Genomic DNA, 18,448 nt, shown 5'->3' with positions numbered 1-18,448 from the left:
TCACAATGTACCACATAGAATTCATTCCATTATTATTCCTATTAAAAGTGAAACAGAAAACTTAGGAAAACCCAACCGCACAATAGGCAGTAAATCGACTGGGAGAACAACCATTCTCTCCATGGATTATTAGTGTTGCTAAGGTCTAGTAGATCACAGTAACAGTGGCCTCATTAGGACACTATTCAAAATTAGCCAGGAAGTTTTATTTTACCCTTCAGAACTTCTTAAAGTAAAAGGTGCTTTAGTCTCTCTGTGCCAACAGAACCGGCAATGGATTTCCAAGAAGTGCCCTAATAAATTGCATTATAGACCAAGCCCAATTCCTCTTAGAAGTCTAGCAATACAGTAACATAGCCTTCTCTTCATTTTGTGTGAGATTTCCTTTTTCCAATTGCTTTTTTCTCTACCACCCTGAAACAAAAAAAGCATGGACAGCTTAAATCTTCACAAGGGGAAAAATGCAGAACAAACAGAACAAGAGAGAGAATTTGTTTTTCATTCCCTACAACTGTCATATAGACACTTGATAATTTGGGCTTTCAGATGAAGATATGCCCTAACGTTCAGCATGCCTGCATCCGTGTAGGAAAGATTATCTCTGGAAAACCACAGATGAAGAGATTAAAGCTGGTGTTCCTTTCATACGGGAATCTTAAACAAACCATAAAATAAGTCCCAATTTTGTTACATGGATTAGCATTTAGAGAAAGAGAGGTTAAGAGTTGTTGGCCCTAGACCACAGTGATCACATTGTGGTCCTCAAATTGTTAACTACATTAAAAAGAAAGGTTATATAGTGATTAGAAAGAGATATGCTCACTGATCAGCTCAACACTTTTTAAATTGAACTTAAAATGACGACTAACCCCTAAGCTGGAAATGTTTTGTCTCTGGTTCCTCTCTCCCTCAGCTTTGGAAACTGAGAAATCAATGTCTCCTGAAGGTTTAACTGAGCCTTCGTTCACATATTCATTTACAAGAAAGCCTCAGACAATACTGTGTTAACCACAGTAATTGATTCCTGATAAATATAGGGATAAAAAAAAAAAAAAAGAAAAAAAAGAAAAAAGCCTGTAATGAATCTAAAGGAAAGCCCAACCTTTTGGCACCGCAGCACTCCTAGCAGTACAAAGCAATTACCATATATTTACTGCAGGACAAATGGTAACATATAGCCCCCTACCTGCTATCATGAGTAGCTTCTCCAGATCCTTGATGAGGTGAATTTGGAAGACAGCACCCATTCCTGGGATGTGCGTTAAGGAATTCTTCAGTACATTCAGGGCATAGAGACCTTCTTCTGCACCCACCAGTACTACCTACAGTGACGACAGGAAAAAAGAAATAGCACTACGAGGAGAACAAGGAACGCTCTGAGAGCAAACTTGGATGATACTGTTTACCAGTGAAGAGAAGAAACAAAACAACAAACAAGTATATAATTACACATATTGCTGTTAAGATACCGTTTCCGTGAATAAAATGTCCGTTTCCATGAATAAAATGTCCGATACTCAGAAAGGCCCAACTGAACGTGATCATTACCTGGTCACTGAAGGGCATTGTGCAATTTATATCCAAACGGTCTTCACCCTCTAGCTTCAGCAGGGAGTTTCCGAGCAATTTCTGCAAATGACAAAAAGATTTTTTTTTTTTGGTTGAGTTAATCTTTATCTCTTTCTCTACTAGTATTTTAACAATCTAAGGTCATAATTTCAGACAGGCAAAAAGTTTGGCACAGATTTCTTTTTCTGAGAAAACTGAAAGTTGCAGGGATACCTCCTACAAAAGAATTGGTAAACTTTTATCTACCTGAAACACAGTTAGGCAAACCGATCAGAATTAACCTAAACTCAGACAGAACCTATTGTTGTCCCTGTCCTTTCCATTTCCCCTGATCTCCTGCAATGGAGCAGTGAAATTTTCCTAGGGGAAGGATTAAAAAAAAGTCCAGATGTTGGTGGGAGAATGTATTTTTCTCAGAGACAAAAGGAATGCTAGCATGAAAAAAGAGATGATTTCCTGCTAGTCAGATATTCCCTACCTCCAGAGCTAACACTCTAATATGCAATGCCATAGAATCAAACCTCCCTTTATCAGAAAATAGAGAGTTATCTGTGCAACAATGATGAAAAAGGCTATCCAAAACCAAAACAAATCCATTTAACCTCTTATTCTTATCAGGAATAAAACTTAAACTAAAAACCATACATACACACCCCTCTCCCCCCCAAGAAACAAAAAAACCCCCAGCTCTGTAAGAATGGCAGAAGAGGGAGCTTTTTGCTTGTTTCTTTCTTTTAAGGTTTGCTCATTCCATGTGGTACATTATGAGGTTGGATTTAAACCATGTCCTAACTGCTCTTTCTTCCTTTTCTGTTTGCTGGAATTACAGAGATATAATTTTGGGATCCTCTTACTACACTCCCCAAGTCTAAAGGAGGGTATTATAACATAAAGCATCAGTCTTGCAATGAACTAGTTCCTGGTACTCATCTTGTACATCACGAGGCAGAAGTAACAACTTACCTTCAGTTAAACCTCAGTATGTCAAATACCGAAAAAATATTTTTCAAAACTCTGCTCCCTCCCAGAATATTTTATGATTAAATGAAACTTTTATACTCACAGCATCAGCCTCAGCTTTTTCTCTGGAAACTCTCCCACCTGCCACTATTGATTCCAGTGCTGTGACCCAGCGCTGTTTGTCAGGGAAGCTGGGTGCTAACAGGTAGAGTGTTCTACCAGGCCAGCAAGTGGTGTGTGGATGAGACTCCAATTTTAGGATATATGGCACATCTGAGATGTTATATAGATAGAATAAGACTTAGATTAGTTTTTGGAATATTGTCAGTGGACTTAAAATCAACACCTTTCAGCCTCATTGGAGAGAAGTTGTATTTATCATGACGTGTTACCATGGCAATTTATACATAGGTTTCTCCTTTACAGGTCCTGCACAGGCTAGCTACTTAAAGCTAAATATTAGCTGGATGTATGCAATCCATACATACAATGCTGTCTTCACTAAATAAAAATAATTTCTTGCCTTTTATTCAAAAGAGAAAGGAATTCCATTGTAAAAAAAAGCACAAAACCAGCCACTTGACTAAAGTTTTCCCTGTACTGTTCAAGAAAAATCTGTAAAAATTGGTTATGGAAACCTTTGTTTTTAACAATCTGTATCCTTTAATGTTAAAGTCAACACATACATAATCTTTTCATCAGTTCTATTCAGTACATACAAATCAAAACATCAACATTTTTTCATAATAAGAGACTGTATACACCCCACAGTATTTCTAAGTTAATGACTTTCTGGTTAGAGCACAATGGTGGCATGAAATACGACACTTCACACTTGATAGCATTGAGAGAAGAAATTTAAATAAACCAAGTGCTTTTAAATATGTTACAAAACTCTTAAATTTTACTTCCATTTGGTTTGATGATTATATTATTCACAGTTCAACTACCATGACAGAAGCAACAGCCTATGTGTAACTAAATCTAGATGACTGACCTATTCATGTAATTCAAATAGAGGTAACCTCAAAATTACACAGTTACAGGATGAAAGTTAAAGGGAGAAAATCCTGCTCAGCCAAACAGAACGCCAACTGATGGCAAGCCAGATGAAATCCGTTTGACCTCATCTACATAAGATTCTCACCTGTCTTTGCTGTATTGGTAAGTTCAGTAGCTCCTACAGCTCCATGAACAGTTACATCACCGTCAGGAAGGCAGAGCTCAAATTCCTCCAGAGGCCTCTGTCCAGCTGCCGGGAGAATGAGCAGACAGATTAAGAAAGAACAAACTAGTAAGTAGCAAGAAAATAATTGTGATAGCAAAATGAAGTGGATACACACTGGATGTTTCACAGCTGGGTTATTATGACATACCAGCTAATAAAACTGTTAAGGATCTAGAAAAACAACAGTATTGCCTTATTACAGAAAATTTAGCTAAATTAGGTATGGCCACAGCAAACGGTAACAACCTTTAAGCCTCTCAACTCACCAAACAGTATCTGAAGATTAAAAAAAAATGTTCTTCCTAGAAATGCTAAGTTACCTTCTCTTGCTTCTGCATCATAAATGAGCACTTTCGTTCCTTCCAGGACAATATACTTCCTGTCCCAGCCCTGTTGCCCACGTTTATTATTCCTGAAGAAAATAAGCACAAAGCCATGTTGGATTTTCTGCTTGGATTCTGAATAAAACAAGCATGCAACTCCTAGAAACACAAATTTCAGTGGTAGTAAGTAATTATAATGGACATGTACCGATTATTACATTGTAAGAGCCAGGATAATATAAGGAACTGTTCCAAATATTTCAGCACCTGATATGGCACCAAGATTCATGTTTATACCTTGGCACTTTCATCCATCCTTCAAGACGTAGACTGCTGCTTGGCTCCTTCAGCTGCAGACCGGGAGAATTCATTTTATCCCGGCAGAATGCCTCAGAGAAGTGCGTGGCATATTCTGCTGGCAGTCCACAAGTAGCTGGCAAGCAAGTTGAGCATTTTGGGTGACACATCACCTGGCATTCTGACAAAAGGACAGAGAAAAACTTCTGTTAAATGACAAAAAAAATCATGACACAGCTGCCTCAACTTCTAACGCACAAGCCCCAGCTTCTCCAAGAATCTCCTTCTACTCTAAACCATCAGGTGTTTTCTAATGTAGAATGTTTGCACCAACTAGTTTCCAAGTCTTCATACTTGGTCCTTTCTTCAGCTTTCACTGAAAATCTGTTCTAGGCGGCTAATGCTTTTTCATTCTACCGTCCAGTTACACTTTGTTTATGTACACACTCTGCTCTTACCAAGACATTTAGATGCTTGCCGTCCAAAGTGCACAGTATCCAGACACACCGCACATTTTGTTGCTCTCATATTTAGCCCCACGTTAAAACGATGTGGGATATTATGATGCATTCGCTCTTTCAGGCGTCGGCTGTACTCTGAAAGGTACAAAATTTATTATCGGGATGAAAACTGATAGGGGTGAAAATTATAGTAGGTTTTGGCATTTTAAGTCCCAGGTAATAAAAAGCGACTACATATCTCTATCAAAGCCCTGCTGAACATAGACACTATTTTCCTTTGCAATCTGCAAATCTTAAGCTACATTATCACCTCAGTAATTACCTTATACAGATGCACAGAATGTGCCGCTTGAGAACAGACTGTAGAACTGAAGTGGCTAATGTTTGGTGTAGCAAGATTATGTCAATCAAACCATCTAAATTTCAAGTCTGCACTGAGCTCCAATTCTTACGACGTGCTAAACTAATCTCTCAATTTTGCTTGTAGCTAACAAACCCTTCAACACCTATACTATTGCAATCAATACACAGCAGGCCTTCTTCATACAGCCTTCATGCTAACCATCAGTGCCAGCATATCTTAAAGCATATCTAAAATCCCTGTCAGTGGATCTATATTGAGCAAAGTTTATCCTTCAAGGCACGGTCTTTTACTGATGAACATGAATCTCTTCCCTGCCCGTGGTCTGCCTCCGAGGACATCTTCCTATGCCAATGCTACCCATCCTCATAGCACCCTGTGCCTCCCCAGCTACCTGTAATGGCTGGACCAGTTTGTGGGTTCTGGCTTTTTCCAGCTAAAGGCTGGAGGTTTTAGTTCAAAGTCTCAGTGTTCAACACTTACTCTGGAATACTGGTCAACTAAGAATAAATGAGCAGAGCCCTCAATCCTTTGATTTTTTCTGATGATCCTCTCCCCTCCATTCTCAAGGATATGGAAGGGGAGAGGATCATCCACTAGAACTTTTCCAGTTAATAGGATATTAATGTCATCTTTGACCTGGTATCTTCCTTTTATGCCTAACCGAAGTCTCTTCCCTTTACCAAAAGTCTTTATAGAATCTTTCTGCTCAGCAGAACAAATCTGCTGTTTAGACAAGTAAAAACATTAACTGCTAAGGAAACAGCCATAAATCCTTCTGATCAATGCAGAGACTAGTACAGAAAACATACTCCTTTGAAAAAAACCATGCTTTTAAAACAATTCATGTTAATAATTACTTTATTGCTGAAGTTTTCAGAAATAAATTATATAATCCACATAGAGACTTTTAAACCAAAAACAAAAGCAAAACTTACCATCTAATATTCCTATCATGAAAAAAATCTGGTTTTGAAATTAAAAAAAAAAAAAAAAAAAAAAAAAAAAAAAAGAGAGATGGCATTGAAATACTAGACAGAAAAATAGTAACAGAAAAGGTCACCAAGAACCTACCCTCTGGTGTGGAAGACTCCTTCCTGCGACTGGAGGGTGGAGCTAGCAAACTGATGGGAGTAGGCTGATGCTCTGGTGAGCGGACTATGGCAGACATGATGATCTGCTGCCTGGCTGTGGCTGGAGTAGATGGATGAGGGTGGTCTGATATTTTCCGATGAGCAGCTATAGATGAGATAAATGCCACTCGTTAACATAACCAATATGAAACACTAGTTCATAGCAGTGGTTCTGTGTAACCATTCAGCGGTTACAACCCGCAGAAAAAAGTGTAGCCTTATTGCACCTTCACAGCAGTAGGCAAGAATTAAACAACATATGTTACTGCTATAGTGGCACACAATTAAAGGCACGTTTTCAGACCAAAAACGTGTGTCTCCTTCCAGATTCACCTTTTCTGTTAACCCCTACCTTCTTCACGAGCAGATCTGAGTTCAATGCGTGTTTTCTGTAGAGCCTCCTCCAGCTCAGCAGAACGAGCCTTCTCCTTCTCCAGTGCCACTTTCAGCTCATTGTATTGCAGGGGAACCTGTGTGGGTAAAGAAGGGTCCTCTTTCCGCCGACTAAACAGGCCCTAGCAACAGAAACACACAGACAACTCCTAACTCCTAGTAAGAGATGGCTTAAACTAGGCAAAGTGAAACTAGCTAGTGGCAGTCCGGCCAGAGGGCCTAATGGTAATTCTGATACGTGTAAGGATGGATTTTTAGTTCATATTGGCACTGGAGAGAAAATGTTGAGATATGGATTAATTTAAAGAGGGACGTACATTACCTGTTATAGTACTCACACCTTGAGTTTCCGAAAGCATCTAAACAGAGGATCTCAAAATACGTGATTAAAATTAAATTACTTAATTCAAAATGAAAGAACGGCTTATGACAAAGATGTGACAGAAGTCACATCACCTGACTAAGCAATCCTATGCTGTAACTACAAGACAACCACTCTAGATACACAATATGTTCATATACACATACATACTTACCATTAAAAAAAAAAGCATGGTTAAAGTTCTGTATTCCTACAGCCTCACTGAGGTGTAGCTACTGGGTTGTAACCTAAGCATTCTAGGAATAACAAAATAATGGAAAAGCCACAAAGAACACATTCTGCCTAGTAAAGTTTGTGTTCAGCAGCTCAGAGTGCTCTTAAATGAGGACCCATTTGTGTTACACAAAGAAAGATAAAACAGAATATTTTGAATACACAGCACATCACTAATCACAAAACCATCATTTAATTCCATGCCTCTCAAACCTTTTTCACCCACCTTTTTCTTTTTCGCTGGTTGGTCCATCTTTGCCTGCAGGAAATCAATGAGTTTGGTTTGCTGAGAAATAGTACCCTCCATTTTCACTTTTTCGTGGGAATAGAGAACCTGTGAACCACACACACATATAAGAAATTTCATCTTAATAGAAGAAACAAACAGATAACTCAATAGCAGAACAGAGCTAAAAAACAGTATAAGGAAAGTGTCACACAGAAACAGTAGATCACATCCTAAAACCCCACAGGGAGTGGGGTTTTAGAATGGGGAACACAGAGTCCTGCCCGCTGTTTCCTCACTCTCACCTGAATGTTTTCCAGCTGATATTCCAGGTCACTTCTTTCAGTCTTCAGCAGATCTGCTCGATCTAGAGCCTCTTGCAGACCTTGAGTTAGGCGGAAGATGTGATTCTTTTGCAGATCCATTTGCTGCTGCAGCTTTGCCTGCTGTTAACAGGAAAACAAAGGCCAGTGTTTTGGTGGTTTTGTTTGCTTGTTTTTAAATAAAAGCAATTAAATGTTATCACTCCTTGTAAAATAAGCATCACTGCAGAATTTAAAAGTAAACAGACAATTCTTTAAGAGCTGGAAAATTACAATATTCTAGAAGTTTTCCTTCCTTTCAGAACGCATCAGGACTAAACAAGCATTTCTATGTAGTGTATTTATGTTAATCTGTAGCAACACCATTTCTTTCAAATGCATGTTCAAGTTATTTACTATTTTAAGCATTTCAAATCCTGTAATTATTAATAAGACTGCACATAGATGAAGAATTTCCTGATGTCATTTTCTCAAGCTCTCTATACAATCACCAGAAGCCACCTCAGTACTTTGTAATTAAAAAAAAAAAAAGAGAGAAAAAGAAAAAAAAAAACCAAACTTTCTTATACACCAGGATAAACTCCTTCCTCTATAGTCATATGAGATAAGGAAAATTATGTCCAATTGTTTAAATCTTTGTCTCCAACTAACAACAGAAAAGGGCATATGACAAACTAATACTAATTCTTTCAGGTTTTATACTTTCTTGATGAGAAAGTCCCTGAATATGAAAACCATTAAAGCTCGTATGTTATGAAGTAAGAACCAGAAATCTTTCACTGTGATGCCTAATGAAATTCTCAACTCTGGGATAACTTGTCAGTACCCCAAGTGCACCAAAAGGCTCTACTTTGCCCTGTCTAATTGCCTGTAACCACCCCTCCCCTAAAATCCTCCCCTGCAACCTCTTCCCCCATTACCCAGGTCTGGCTGCCAGCATTCAATGTCTCACTGATATGGTGCAGGTGTGTAACCTTGGGTCAGACTTCTGTGAACCAAGCTAAATTATGAAAAAAGAGCTGTGGGAAGCCTCACCTGTGGCCTCCACCCATGCACCCTCAGCACATTGGCTTTAGGGCTGTTTTTAAGCTACGGTCCTTGCACTTGGTCTGGTCAGAGCTATGTTGTAAGAATGCTGTGCCTGAGCACGGACCTTGCCTTGCAGACCTGACTTAGGATGTGCCTCATCACTACAGGCTTCTGTAATGATCACTGGGCCGCTGGCTGAACTTGATTACCTTCACCAAACCTGCTCTGCTCTTCTTGTTCAGGTACTGTGAGACTCTGCTCACTGGCTGCAAGGTCTCTGTCCTTGCTTGACTTGCTGTCGCGCCTGGCTCCCAGCTCACCTTCCCTTGCGGAGCAGTTCACTTTCACTGCTCCCTGACATAGCCGCACACTTTGCAAAGTTTTAAGAAAAACAACCCCCCCAACATTTTTAATCTCCCCAGTTATATAGAAGAAGGATGGATGTGTAACACTGCTATTCACGCAACCTCCCCCCCTCAAGATGTGGAACCTTCCTCTGAAGTTCTAACATGAATTTTGAAGGTTACCTCCTCCAGAAGTCTCTGCTTGAGCTCCCTTTCTGTCTCAAGCTTCTGTTGTAAACTGCGTGCATTCATCTCCAACATAGCATGCTTCTTCTCCAGGTCATTGAGCTAGGTAGGTGGGATAGATGGTCAAAATAACATTGAACACTAATAAATACAGCGTTCCACAATCTTAAAATCCAACTTCACCAAGCACACACTGAAGAAAAATGATACAATTATCCTTTACTTACTATAAGGCGGAAACCAACCAAACAACATTTTGGTACGCCATTGCTCAAATGCAGATATCAAGTTATTGAAGGACTTCACTCCAGGCATCAATAGGCTGCTTTCTGCTTTAGTCCATTTCAAAAGGAAATCCAAGGTTTTTGGCTTGAAGATAGAATTCTGTTCTATGACCTCCAGTCTTTTTAATTTGCTCTAACACTTTGAAAAAGCTGCTCAAGACCACATTTCTACAAGCAATATCTCTAGAAAGTATCTCATCTAATTATGAAAGTCCAGGGTTGAAAGTTACTTACCTTATCAGAAAGGCTCTCAGCTTTGAGTTTTTGTTCCTTTAGTGCTTGCTGGAGGGCTAGAATCTCTGCCTTGTGTTCTTTGACAGCTAGTTCTACCACCTGGCGAGATTCAGTAATACGCTGATCTGCTCTCACTCTGTATTAAAATGGAAAATAATGTTACCTAACTCCTTTCTGGGCTTGACCTCTTCCTAGCATGCAGTGGCATCAATAACTCTTTCAAGGGGTTGCCTCAAATTCAGGATGTTACTTTATAAAGCCAGACTGTTTGCTGCAACACTTTTATATTATATAACCCTGTTCCTGCCCCTGCTAGAACTACAGCCTGAAAAACTCAAGACCCCACAGAAACAGTTAGGAACAAAGGCTATTTTTCCATATAATAAAGTAGAAGATAATAAATCAAGACATTTCATAAATTACAATGAAAAATACCACTCCCCATGAATTGCTCACTTGCAAAGGAACAAAAGGAACAATATCACTTGTGAATGACTATTAACTAATAAACCATTTTTAGAACTACCTCACAAGATTTTATATTTAGTTCCAACTCCCATATCCTATTCTAAATATAGTTTTTGTACTAGCTTCTATAGAGCATTTTCACAAAAGTTAATAAAAGGGGGAGGAGGGGAGAGAGACCTGCTCTGTTTCTCAGTATCCAGCATCCTCTGCAACTCTCTAACTCGACATTCAAACTGGGACTTCTCATCCCCTAGAACACTTCTCCATGCTTCCCACTGACGCTCTTTCTCCAAGAGTTCATCATTCAGGGCCTCCAAGTCCATTACTTGCTCTTCCAGCATTGTACATGTTGTCTTCAAGGCCTCCATAGTCTAAAAATAAATCCTCCTATCAATTCTCACATCCCACATCAAGCGTGCACTTTAAGCTTCAGCCTTACCATTTAAATTACAGTACATGCAAATTGGCAGCAAACATAAGCTGGTAAGTCACAACCCATTTATTTCAAGGCTTCCATACCTTCACTTGCGATTGCCATTAATGTCAGTTCTATCTCACTATGAAAATTTTGAAATTTCCAGGGTCACAAAATTAAAATGAATAATTCTAAATTACAGTATCTTCAGAGTGCAAAATTTCTAAATAAAATTGCATAAAAATACAATAGGAAATACCAAAAATTTCCATTCATTCAGCTGCTCTGGGAAGGAAAGCTTAAACGCCATTGCCCTGGAAGCATATTCATTTCTTATAGGTTTCCAGATTTAAAAGAATTTTTTGCCTTTCAGATAATTAGCTTGCTATCATGAAGAGATTGTGATCCAGACTTATAAAGCCTCACTTGTTTCTGACTGGTAAGCTGCATCTCTCTCTCAGTGATCTCTCGACGGAGATGATCCACTTCACTTCGCAACTGGACAACCTCATCACTGGCCCCTGAGGCCTCATCAAGTTGTTTGGACAGGAAGAAATTCTGATTGTTCAGTTCTGCATTGTCTTCACTGAGCTGGTTCAGCTGCTCTTCCAAATCCGTAATCACCTAGAAAGAAAAACAAATTAAATTACATGTCAGTGAGTACAGTCTTTTGAAAAAGTGTTCTCCTCTCAAAGAACCATTTATTGCCAAGCAAGGAGAGAACCTGGCTTTTAATTTTTTTTCAAATGTAAACAAAAGCAATATTGTAATGGTAGACTTTATGCACTGCAGTGTACTTTGATTAGGAATAGAGTTTTGTTTCTTACAAGAAAATAGCTGGAGTTTTTAAAATTTGATTTAGAGTATAAATATGCTGCACAGCAATTATTATTTGAGAGAGAACTGTCACATCTAAAGCACCAGATTGGGAGTCAGGAGTTGTGGCTGTATTCTCAGATCTGCTGCTGACCTATGGTGTGCCTTTGCCAAAGCACTTTACCTTTTTTTGCCTCCGTTTCCCCTTAAGTGAAATGAGGCTAATACCTCTCAGAGAGGCTTTCGAAGCATGATATTTAAGAAAACTGAAGAAGAGGTGCAATGGAGGCAGCACAATCTGATGAATCTCCCCAGCAATTGCTTATATTACTATATGTAACACTGTATGTAACCAGGAAAAGCAGAAAAAAATTAAAAAATATATTCTATCAAAGTAACAGCATTACAGATGACAGCACGGGATATATGAAGAAAGAAAAAAGTGTGGCAATGCAACAGACTAACAGAAAAATCAGTGAAAAGCAAAAACTCAGCAAGGACAATAGCCTTGCCTTTAATGAAGTGGAAGTATCCATTTGTTTAATCAGAATAGCATTATACTATACACTTTAAACCACATTCCCCTTCAATTTAAAGAAAAATATGAACAACGGTGGGCCACTTTCACAGTCCCATTTGATTTTTATGAATGAAAGGCCATGAACACTGGATGGATGAATACCTGTAGCTCCTCCTAACTCAAAAACAATGTCATCACAACAGAAGAGAAAGAAACCTCAGTATAATCTTGAAATCAGCTTAATAAAAAGAATTTCAGAAACTGGTAAACTCTATGCAATTCACATTCAACTCTTACAAATATGTTCTAAAGGCATTTTTTGCCTAGATGTCAAAGAAAAGTGAATAAGATACTTCATTAAACACAAAGAATTAAAATCCCAGAGCACAGTTGGCCACACGTTCAAATTTAAATGTTCCAATTTCCTACACAAGCCAAGGACTTAAATATCTAAAGCAGTAGAGCATAGAGCATACAGCTCTTCTCAGCTAACTGGAAAGATGACAACCATCTCTTTTTGAAGAATATGTAACGCATATATTGGCAGCCTTTTACCATGCCTCTCCTAGATCTAAATTAACAGTATTTGATTTTTAAACTGTCAGCAGAAAAAGACCAACTGACATTACTCCCTGCTGGGTGAAGGGGAGTTCCTGCTACCCATATGTTCAGGGTCAAATCAAAATGATTCATGCTTTAAAACACAACATTTCTAATGAAAATCTGATCATGTGGTTGTTTCTTGAGCACTCTTACTGCCCTATTCAATATATACATTTTATTCTGGATTGCATACATCAAGTTCTCAAAGAACGCAGGCTGTGTCATAAGGATGTGTTAGTGTCTATGTTGCTGTAAGGATAGGAACTTAGAAATGTATTTATACAAACAAAAAGGAACAAAAGAACACTTGTTTTCACAGTGTTTTACCTACCATTCTTACGAGTAACATCTGAGATTTCTGTGAACTGCCAGATAAGATTGTATCTCTTTTTCTTCTACTTGTTCTTATTTTTATGTTTAACCACACCACCTATCTAGGCAGTTTTAAGATATTTTATACATCCATGGTTTATTCCACATGTATTTCATATATTAATACAAGTACTTTCTATAAAAATTATTAAACTAGTTTTGAAATACAATAAAGCAGAGATGGGGGAAACACAAAATGGATAAGGTGACATGCAGAGTTAGTGTGCCAAACTACTTAATTTTTTAAAACTGGCTGTATTTCAAGTTGATTTTATGCCTTAAGGGCTGGAAGTTAAGCTCCCATTCGCCTTTATTCTATGTTCTGAGATTTTGACTTCTTTCCCTGAATATAACTAAAATGAAACCAGTCCATTTTGTATCTCACTGTTACATTTTATCTAGTAGGATATTTCTGGAAAACTTAAGACAAGTTACAAAGCAGTTAAGAAAGAAGGGTTCCATAAGAAGTGACGCGATCTCCTTTCTTGAATATTTTCCTAACAGTATATTTATTGACAATTTCAAAATGGCTTGGCTTAAATTCCAAATATATTATAACCTATATAATGTAATCTATAGCAATTGATAGATTTTAATTTTTTTTAAAGAGAGAAAATTTGTTCTTCTCAGTACAATTTTCCTTTTTTCACAGGGAAAGGGGAAATTTGTTAACAAATCCAATTTTTAAAAGCTACCTCCAGCTATGTATAACCCAACAGGCTTACCAAGTTTATAAATACTATAAAGCCCAAATAGTCATGGGTAATACTGACACAGGAAAATGGGGCATGGTGTGATATAAATGCCTGTCCTGGGAACCAAGAAGAAAGAAAACACAGATCAAAAAACCACATTTAATAGGAAATGCTGTCTTCGGCATACATACATACAACCTATGCCAGAATCCTGTACCTGAAAAGAGTCAATAGCTTTAGGTATTTTTCTTTTCAGTTAAGGAAATCCCCAGGCAAAAAAACCCAAATCAACCAACCAACCAACCCTGAGCTATTCTGGAGTTAAATTTGAAGTATATTAAAGGAAAGTCTGTAAGAAAACACTATTTTATCCTTTAGAAACCCATAATATAATTACAAAAATCTTCAAATTTAAAGTTTATAAAACAACCAAACCCTTGAAAGCTTGGAAAAGCAATTCTAGACAATCTAGGCAGCCACTGTATCTGTGCCACTGTATCATCACTCACAGAGCAACTAAAATTTTGTCTTCAATCTATGCACATCTTCATCACAACTAATCCGTAAAAGAGATATAATCTAACCACACCATGCTAATCTTGGCAGATTGTTCACGACATACCACATCTAAGTGCACAACTTATCTTTATACTGATACAGAAGACTGTATCTCATTTTTAAATATTACAGAGTAACCCAAGCGTAACAGCTCTTCAGCAAAAGTGACCACATTCAGCACAATTCCCTCCCCATTGCATGGTTTCAGAAAAGCAAAGTGTTTTTCTCCATTGTGAGATTGCACAGATTCACAGCTATTATGCCTGGCCCTACAAACTTCTCCAGGCATGGATCACAAATTAAATATCATAGTAACAAGCCACTCAGGGCCATGATGATTAGGTTTGCATATCAGACACAATGTATAAAATTTAATCCATATGCTCCACCTATCAAAACCACAGGCAAAATAATGAGGGAAAGGAGAAAAGGAAGCAGTTTTAGAATACTAACTGCAGCTTGCTAACTTCTCCATAACCTTATTCCTTCATGAAGACATCTCGGTTCTCAGATGCCACCAACAAACATGCAGGAAAATGCTAGGAGACAGCAAGGTTAACTGTTACAGGATGCTATCAGCAGCATGTTATTTGGAATTTAATGCAATTTTTTGTACACCCTTAATTCAGAACTTCCAGACTAGCGCATAGTTTTACTCTATCCATTTCCACTCCTCCCCACCCCCACTAATCTTTACTAGAAAGCTAGCTGTCAGAAGTAAATAGGAAAAAAGAAAAAGGTATCTCTCAGCCCCAAGTTATTGTGAGGAGGAAGCAAGAGCAGGCATCAGACTCGCTTCGTCTTAACCTATTCACATTTGGATCCGAGAGACAAAGCTTTTCTAGCAGAGAAATACCAAGCATTGTAATGGAGCAGAATACCAAGCCTCTTAATGAACACAGCTGCAGAGAGATACCAGTCTTATATCTCTACCTGTTTGATCAATATATAACAATGAACTCCTCACTTCCTTCCCCTTTCCATAGTCAGGCAACATCTGTGACTTGAAACATACCTTACACAGAGGTCTCAGTCTCCAAAAACTCATCATGGCTTAGCTTGAGGTACATTGCTCTCATTAGTAGCTGCAGAGTAGTAGGACATTGCACAGTCTGCATTCCTCTTCTTCCCACACCAACCCATTATTAAAACATACAGTCTCCTGTACTCCTCTATCCCAGTTCCCAGAAGACGAGCTGCCTCTACCAACCATAAAACTCATCCTCAAATGGTGATGATGCCGTCGTCCACAGTGAAGGTCCCATTAACCTCTTTCACAGCAACACCTCAACACCCTAGAAGTCTCTGACTTTTTGTCAGGCTACAAAAACTACAAAGCTCCATTTCTGTCCGTAACTGGCATCTGCCATCACATCTTCTATGAAATGAGAATCGGGGATAATCCCTCCCACTCAACAGCCAATTTTTTTTTTATTTTTTTTTTACAAATTTAACAAAGCCATATAAAAGTTTTTGCCTGGGTATTAGCCTTGTTACAGTGGGCAAGATCCCTTTACTCTGAAACATGACTTAGCATCAGAGTATATAACATCTTTAGACATAATTTTGGAAGTTCTCAAGAACACAGATTATTCTTGTATGCCAACTCAGTGAGCCAATGTGGAATCAGGATCTTAGACCAAAGTCAGGAGAACTTTATGCATAACTAAAATTATACATGTGCCTAACAGGCTTGCAGATTTAATGCCTCAATATCCAATCTCACAGACAAGTGCAGAATCAAGCCTGTTAATACTTAAGATAGGAACACAAGATGATGACAAAAGAACCTCAAGGAGGGAAGATAAACCTTGTTTTATTGGAGAAATCTTGAATAAATGGAAATGCCATATCCAATTAGTATTAAGAAATGCCATTCTCCTTGCTAAAGTAAAAGCAACAGCCTGTACCTGAAAAAAACTAGAAGATTCAGATGCTGCTTCCCTGGAATAGCAATAGTATTTTACTAAGCTGAGTGTAAATGCTTCATAGGATTCTTTTCTTCTAAATATTTATAGACTTTACGGCAGGCTTACTAAATGTTTTCTTTTTTAAACAATTCTATTACTATTTAGACAATGTGGTTGTATTTTTAACTTAAAATGTGTCAATGACCCAACAACAAGCCATAATTAAGAGGCAGTTGGAAACAATTGACAAATACGTAAATTTTCCTATTTAAGAAAATGCCTTTTATTTCTAGATCTTTTTCTGATTGCCTGGAAAATACTTTTAACACTCAAATGGACCATATTTTTGATATAATAATTCTTTAAATGTAGGGAACTAGTCCTTCTCCCTCAACAGATTTGCTGGATGAGCTATCATTGTGAGAAGATTATGCGTGTGCCCACATGCATCTGTGTGTGTGTGTGTGTGTGTGTGTGTGTGTGTACAGCAGGTGCTACAGTTTACAATTTTTATTGTAATTATGTATCCTATTATTTCTTGCACAACTGAGAGACAGAGAAAGCAAATGCTAGCATTTTCTTTTTGACCCCCAATAGTGAGAGAGATGTCACAAGATGAAACAACGCAGAGCTATCAGAGCAACTAAATAGAGATTCACAAACAAGGCAGAAATTACGACCAACAACATAGCAATGGTCTCTATGTATGCACTCCAAAACACAGCAAATTTAAAATGAACAAATAGGAGAACCTGAAAAACATCTACATGGTCAGAGACCTCAGCAAAAGGAAGAACAAGAGTGCAGCGAGGGTACAAGGAAAGCAGACACACATTTGAGGTGTAAGCCTTCTCTACAATCGGAAGCTGTGACCTTTGTGAAGCTAGAGAAACAGGAGAAATACCATATCTTTTGAATACTATGAAAGTACTGAAGTAATTCAATCTTTCAAAATTTTTTTTCCCTGTCTAATCTTATTTTCATAATTCTTATGCTGTTTCAGGCTTCTCAATAAGATTAAATAAAAAATAATTCCATACCAAAGTTTGCCAGACTAGTTCAAGGAGTTTGTTTCAGCTTAAAAAGGATATCTTTTGAAAACTTGCTAAAAGAATAAACCCACTCATTATCATGCTGCATAAGTAGCAGCATATTACAACTATTCCCTTGAAGTGTTATTTTAGAAGGAGTATACATTCTAATCGCCTTCAACTAGAATCACATGGTCACCAAAAAGCAAAGCCTGCGTCATACTGGTCACAATCAGATAAAAATTAGGTTGAAACATGTGGTGAAGGCACTGTAACAAACATTCCCTGCTCCCTCACTGTCAATAGAAGATTGTCCTGTATTTTCTCTCAGTGGTCCCCAGTAGACAGGATGGACAGCTAGAACTACTCATAACACAGAATAAGAAAGTTTCTATCCATGGTCAATTAAATTATACATGCATTCTCTTGGGCTGGAAAGAGAATGTATGATGAGCATGTATTATTCATTTAGGAACTATTTAATTGATTTCTTATTGATGAGGATGTCTGATCCCACTCATCCCACTGAAGGGCCTTACAATGCACAACACTTTTAGAAATCCTTTTATGCAGAACCTTTGAAGCTCTCAACATTCTTGAAATGTTACGGGTCAGTCTTCACTGCTGGAGATCATTCACACTTACAGAGCCTAAGTGTTACTAGATAATGAGTTACAACCTCTGAAAGGGAGCCTACCATGCAGTGAAAAGAAGCTACAGATTTTCCACAACTGGTTTTTGCCTGCATCAAGATCACATAAGCATTTTCATAGAAAGCTGTCGTTCTGTATGAAGGGCAAGACAGAACAAAAGAAGATTAGCTGTGGATGCAAGAGAAATGATAGCACATATGGACCTAGAGGATCAATCTAAGTAAATGAAGAAGGGAACAAAAAGTAAAGTTTCTTGTGCAGAATTTCTTTTAGACAGAGGTTAACACACTTTCGTAAGTTCTACTTCCTCATTTCTTCGTATCAGTATATTCTAAGAACAGACTAGAAGAATCCCCTTGCTTAATGCTAAAGAGCATCTGAGGAAAACAGAATAACTCTCATCCTGAAAAGATATTTTCGAAAGATGAAAACTTGCACGTTAGACACTCAGTCCTACAGCA

The 18,448-nt window shown here is 38.0% G+C and overlaps 1 protein-coding gene across 8 annotated transcripts in view; it reads right to left on the bottom strand.

Moving 5' to 3' along the window:
* The window catches only part of CIT (citron rho-interacting serine/threonine kinase), a 73,709-nt gene that overhangs the window by 9,362 nt on the left and 45,899 nt on the right, over positions 1–18,448 (bottom strand). For 6 of the 8 annotated variants that reach the window (XM_052795619.1, XM_052795614.1, XM_052795616.1 and 3 more), the window contains exons 25-39: positions 11,256–11,453; positions 10,592–10,785; positions 9,947–10,082; positions 9,426–9,530; positions 7,852–7,992; positions 7,547–7,654; positions 6,685–6,847; positions 6,274–6,438; positions 4,836–4,973; positions 4,378–4,558; positions 4,078–4,169; positions 3,677–3,781; positions 2,633–2,802; positions 1,549–1,629; positions 1,187–1,322 (exon numbers count right to left, since the gene is read on the bottom strand). In XM_052795619.1, the coding sequence (XP_052651579.1) occupies positions 1,187–1,322; positions 1,549–1,629; positions 2,633–2,802; positions 3,677–3,781; positions 4,078–4,169; positions 4,378–4,558; positions 4,836–4,973; positions 6,274–6,438; positions 6,685–6,847; positions 7,547–7,654; positions 7,852–7,992; positions 9,426–9,530; positions 9,947–10,082; positions 10,592–10,785; positions 11,256–11,453 (2,113 nt within the window). The remainder of the gene's footprint in view (positions 1–1,186; positions 1,323–1,548; positions 1,630–2,632; positions 2,803–3,676; positions 3,782–4,077; positions 4,170–4,377; positions 4,559–4,835; positions 4,974–6,273; positions 6,439–6,684; positions 6,848–7,546; positions 7,655–7,851; positions 7,993–9,425; positions 9,531–9,946; positions 10,083–10,591; positions 10,786–11,255; positions 11,454–18,448) is intronic. The other 2 variants (XM_052795620.1, XM_052795621.1) reach the window with 1 other exon arrangement.

Source organism: Harpia harpyja, chromosome 9, assembly GCF_026419915.1.
Source record: "Harpia harpyja isolate bHarHar1 chromosome 9, bHarHar1 primary haplotype, whole genome shotgun sequence".
Taxonomy (NCBI): Eukaryota; Metazoa; Chordata; class Aves; order Accipitriformes; family Accipitridae; genus Harpia; species Harpia harpyja.
Note: the sequence above shows the minus strand (reverse complement) of the source record. Positions and strands in the feature narration are given on the sequence as shown.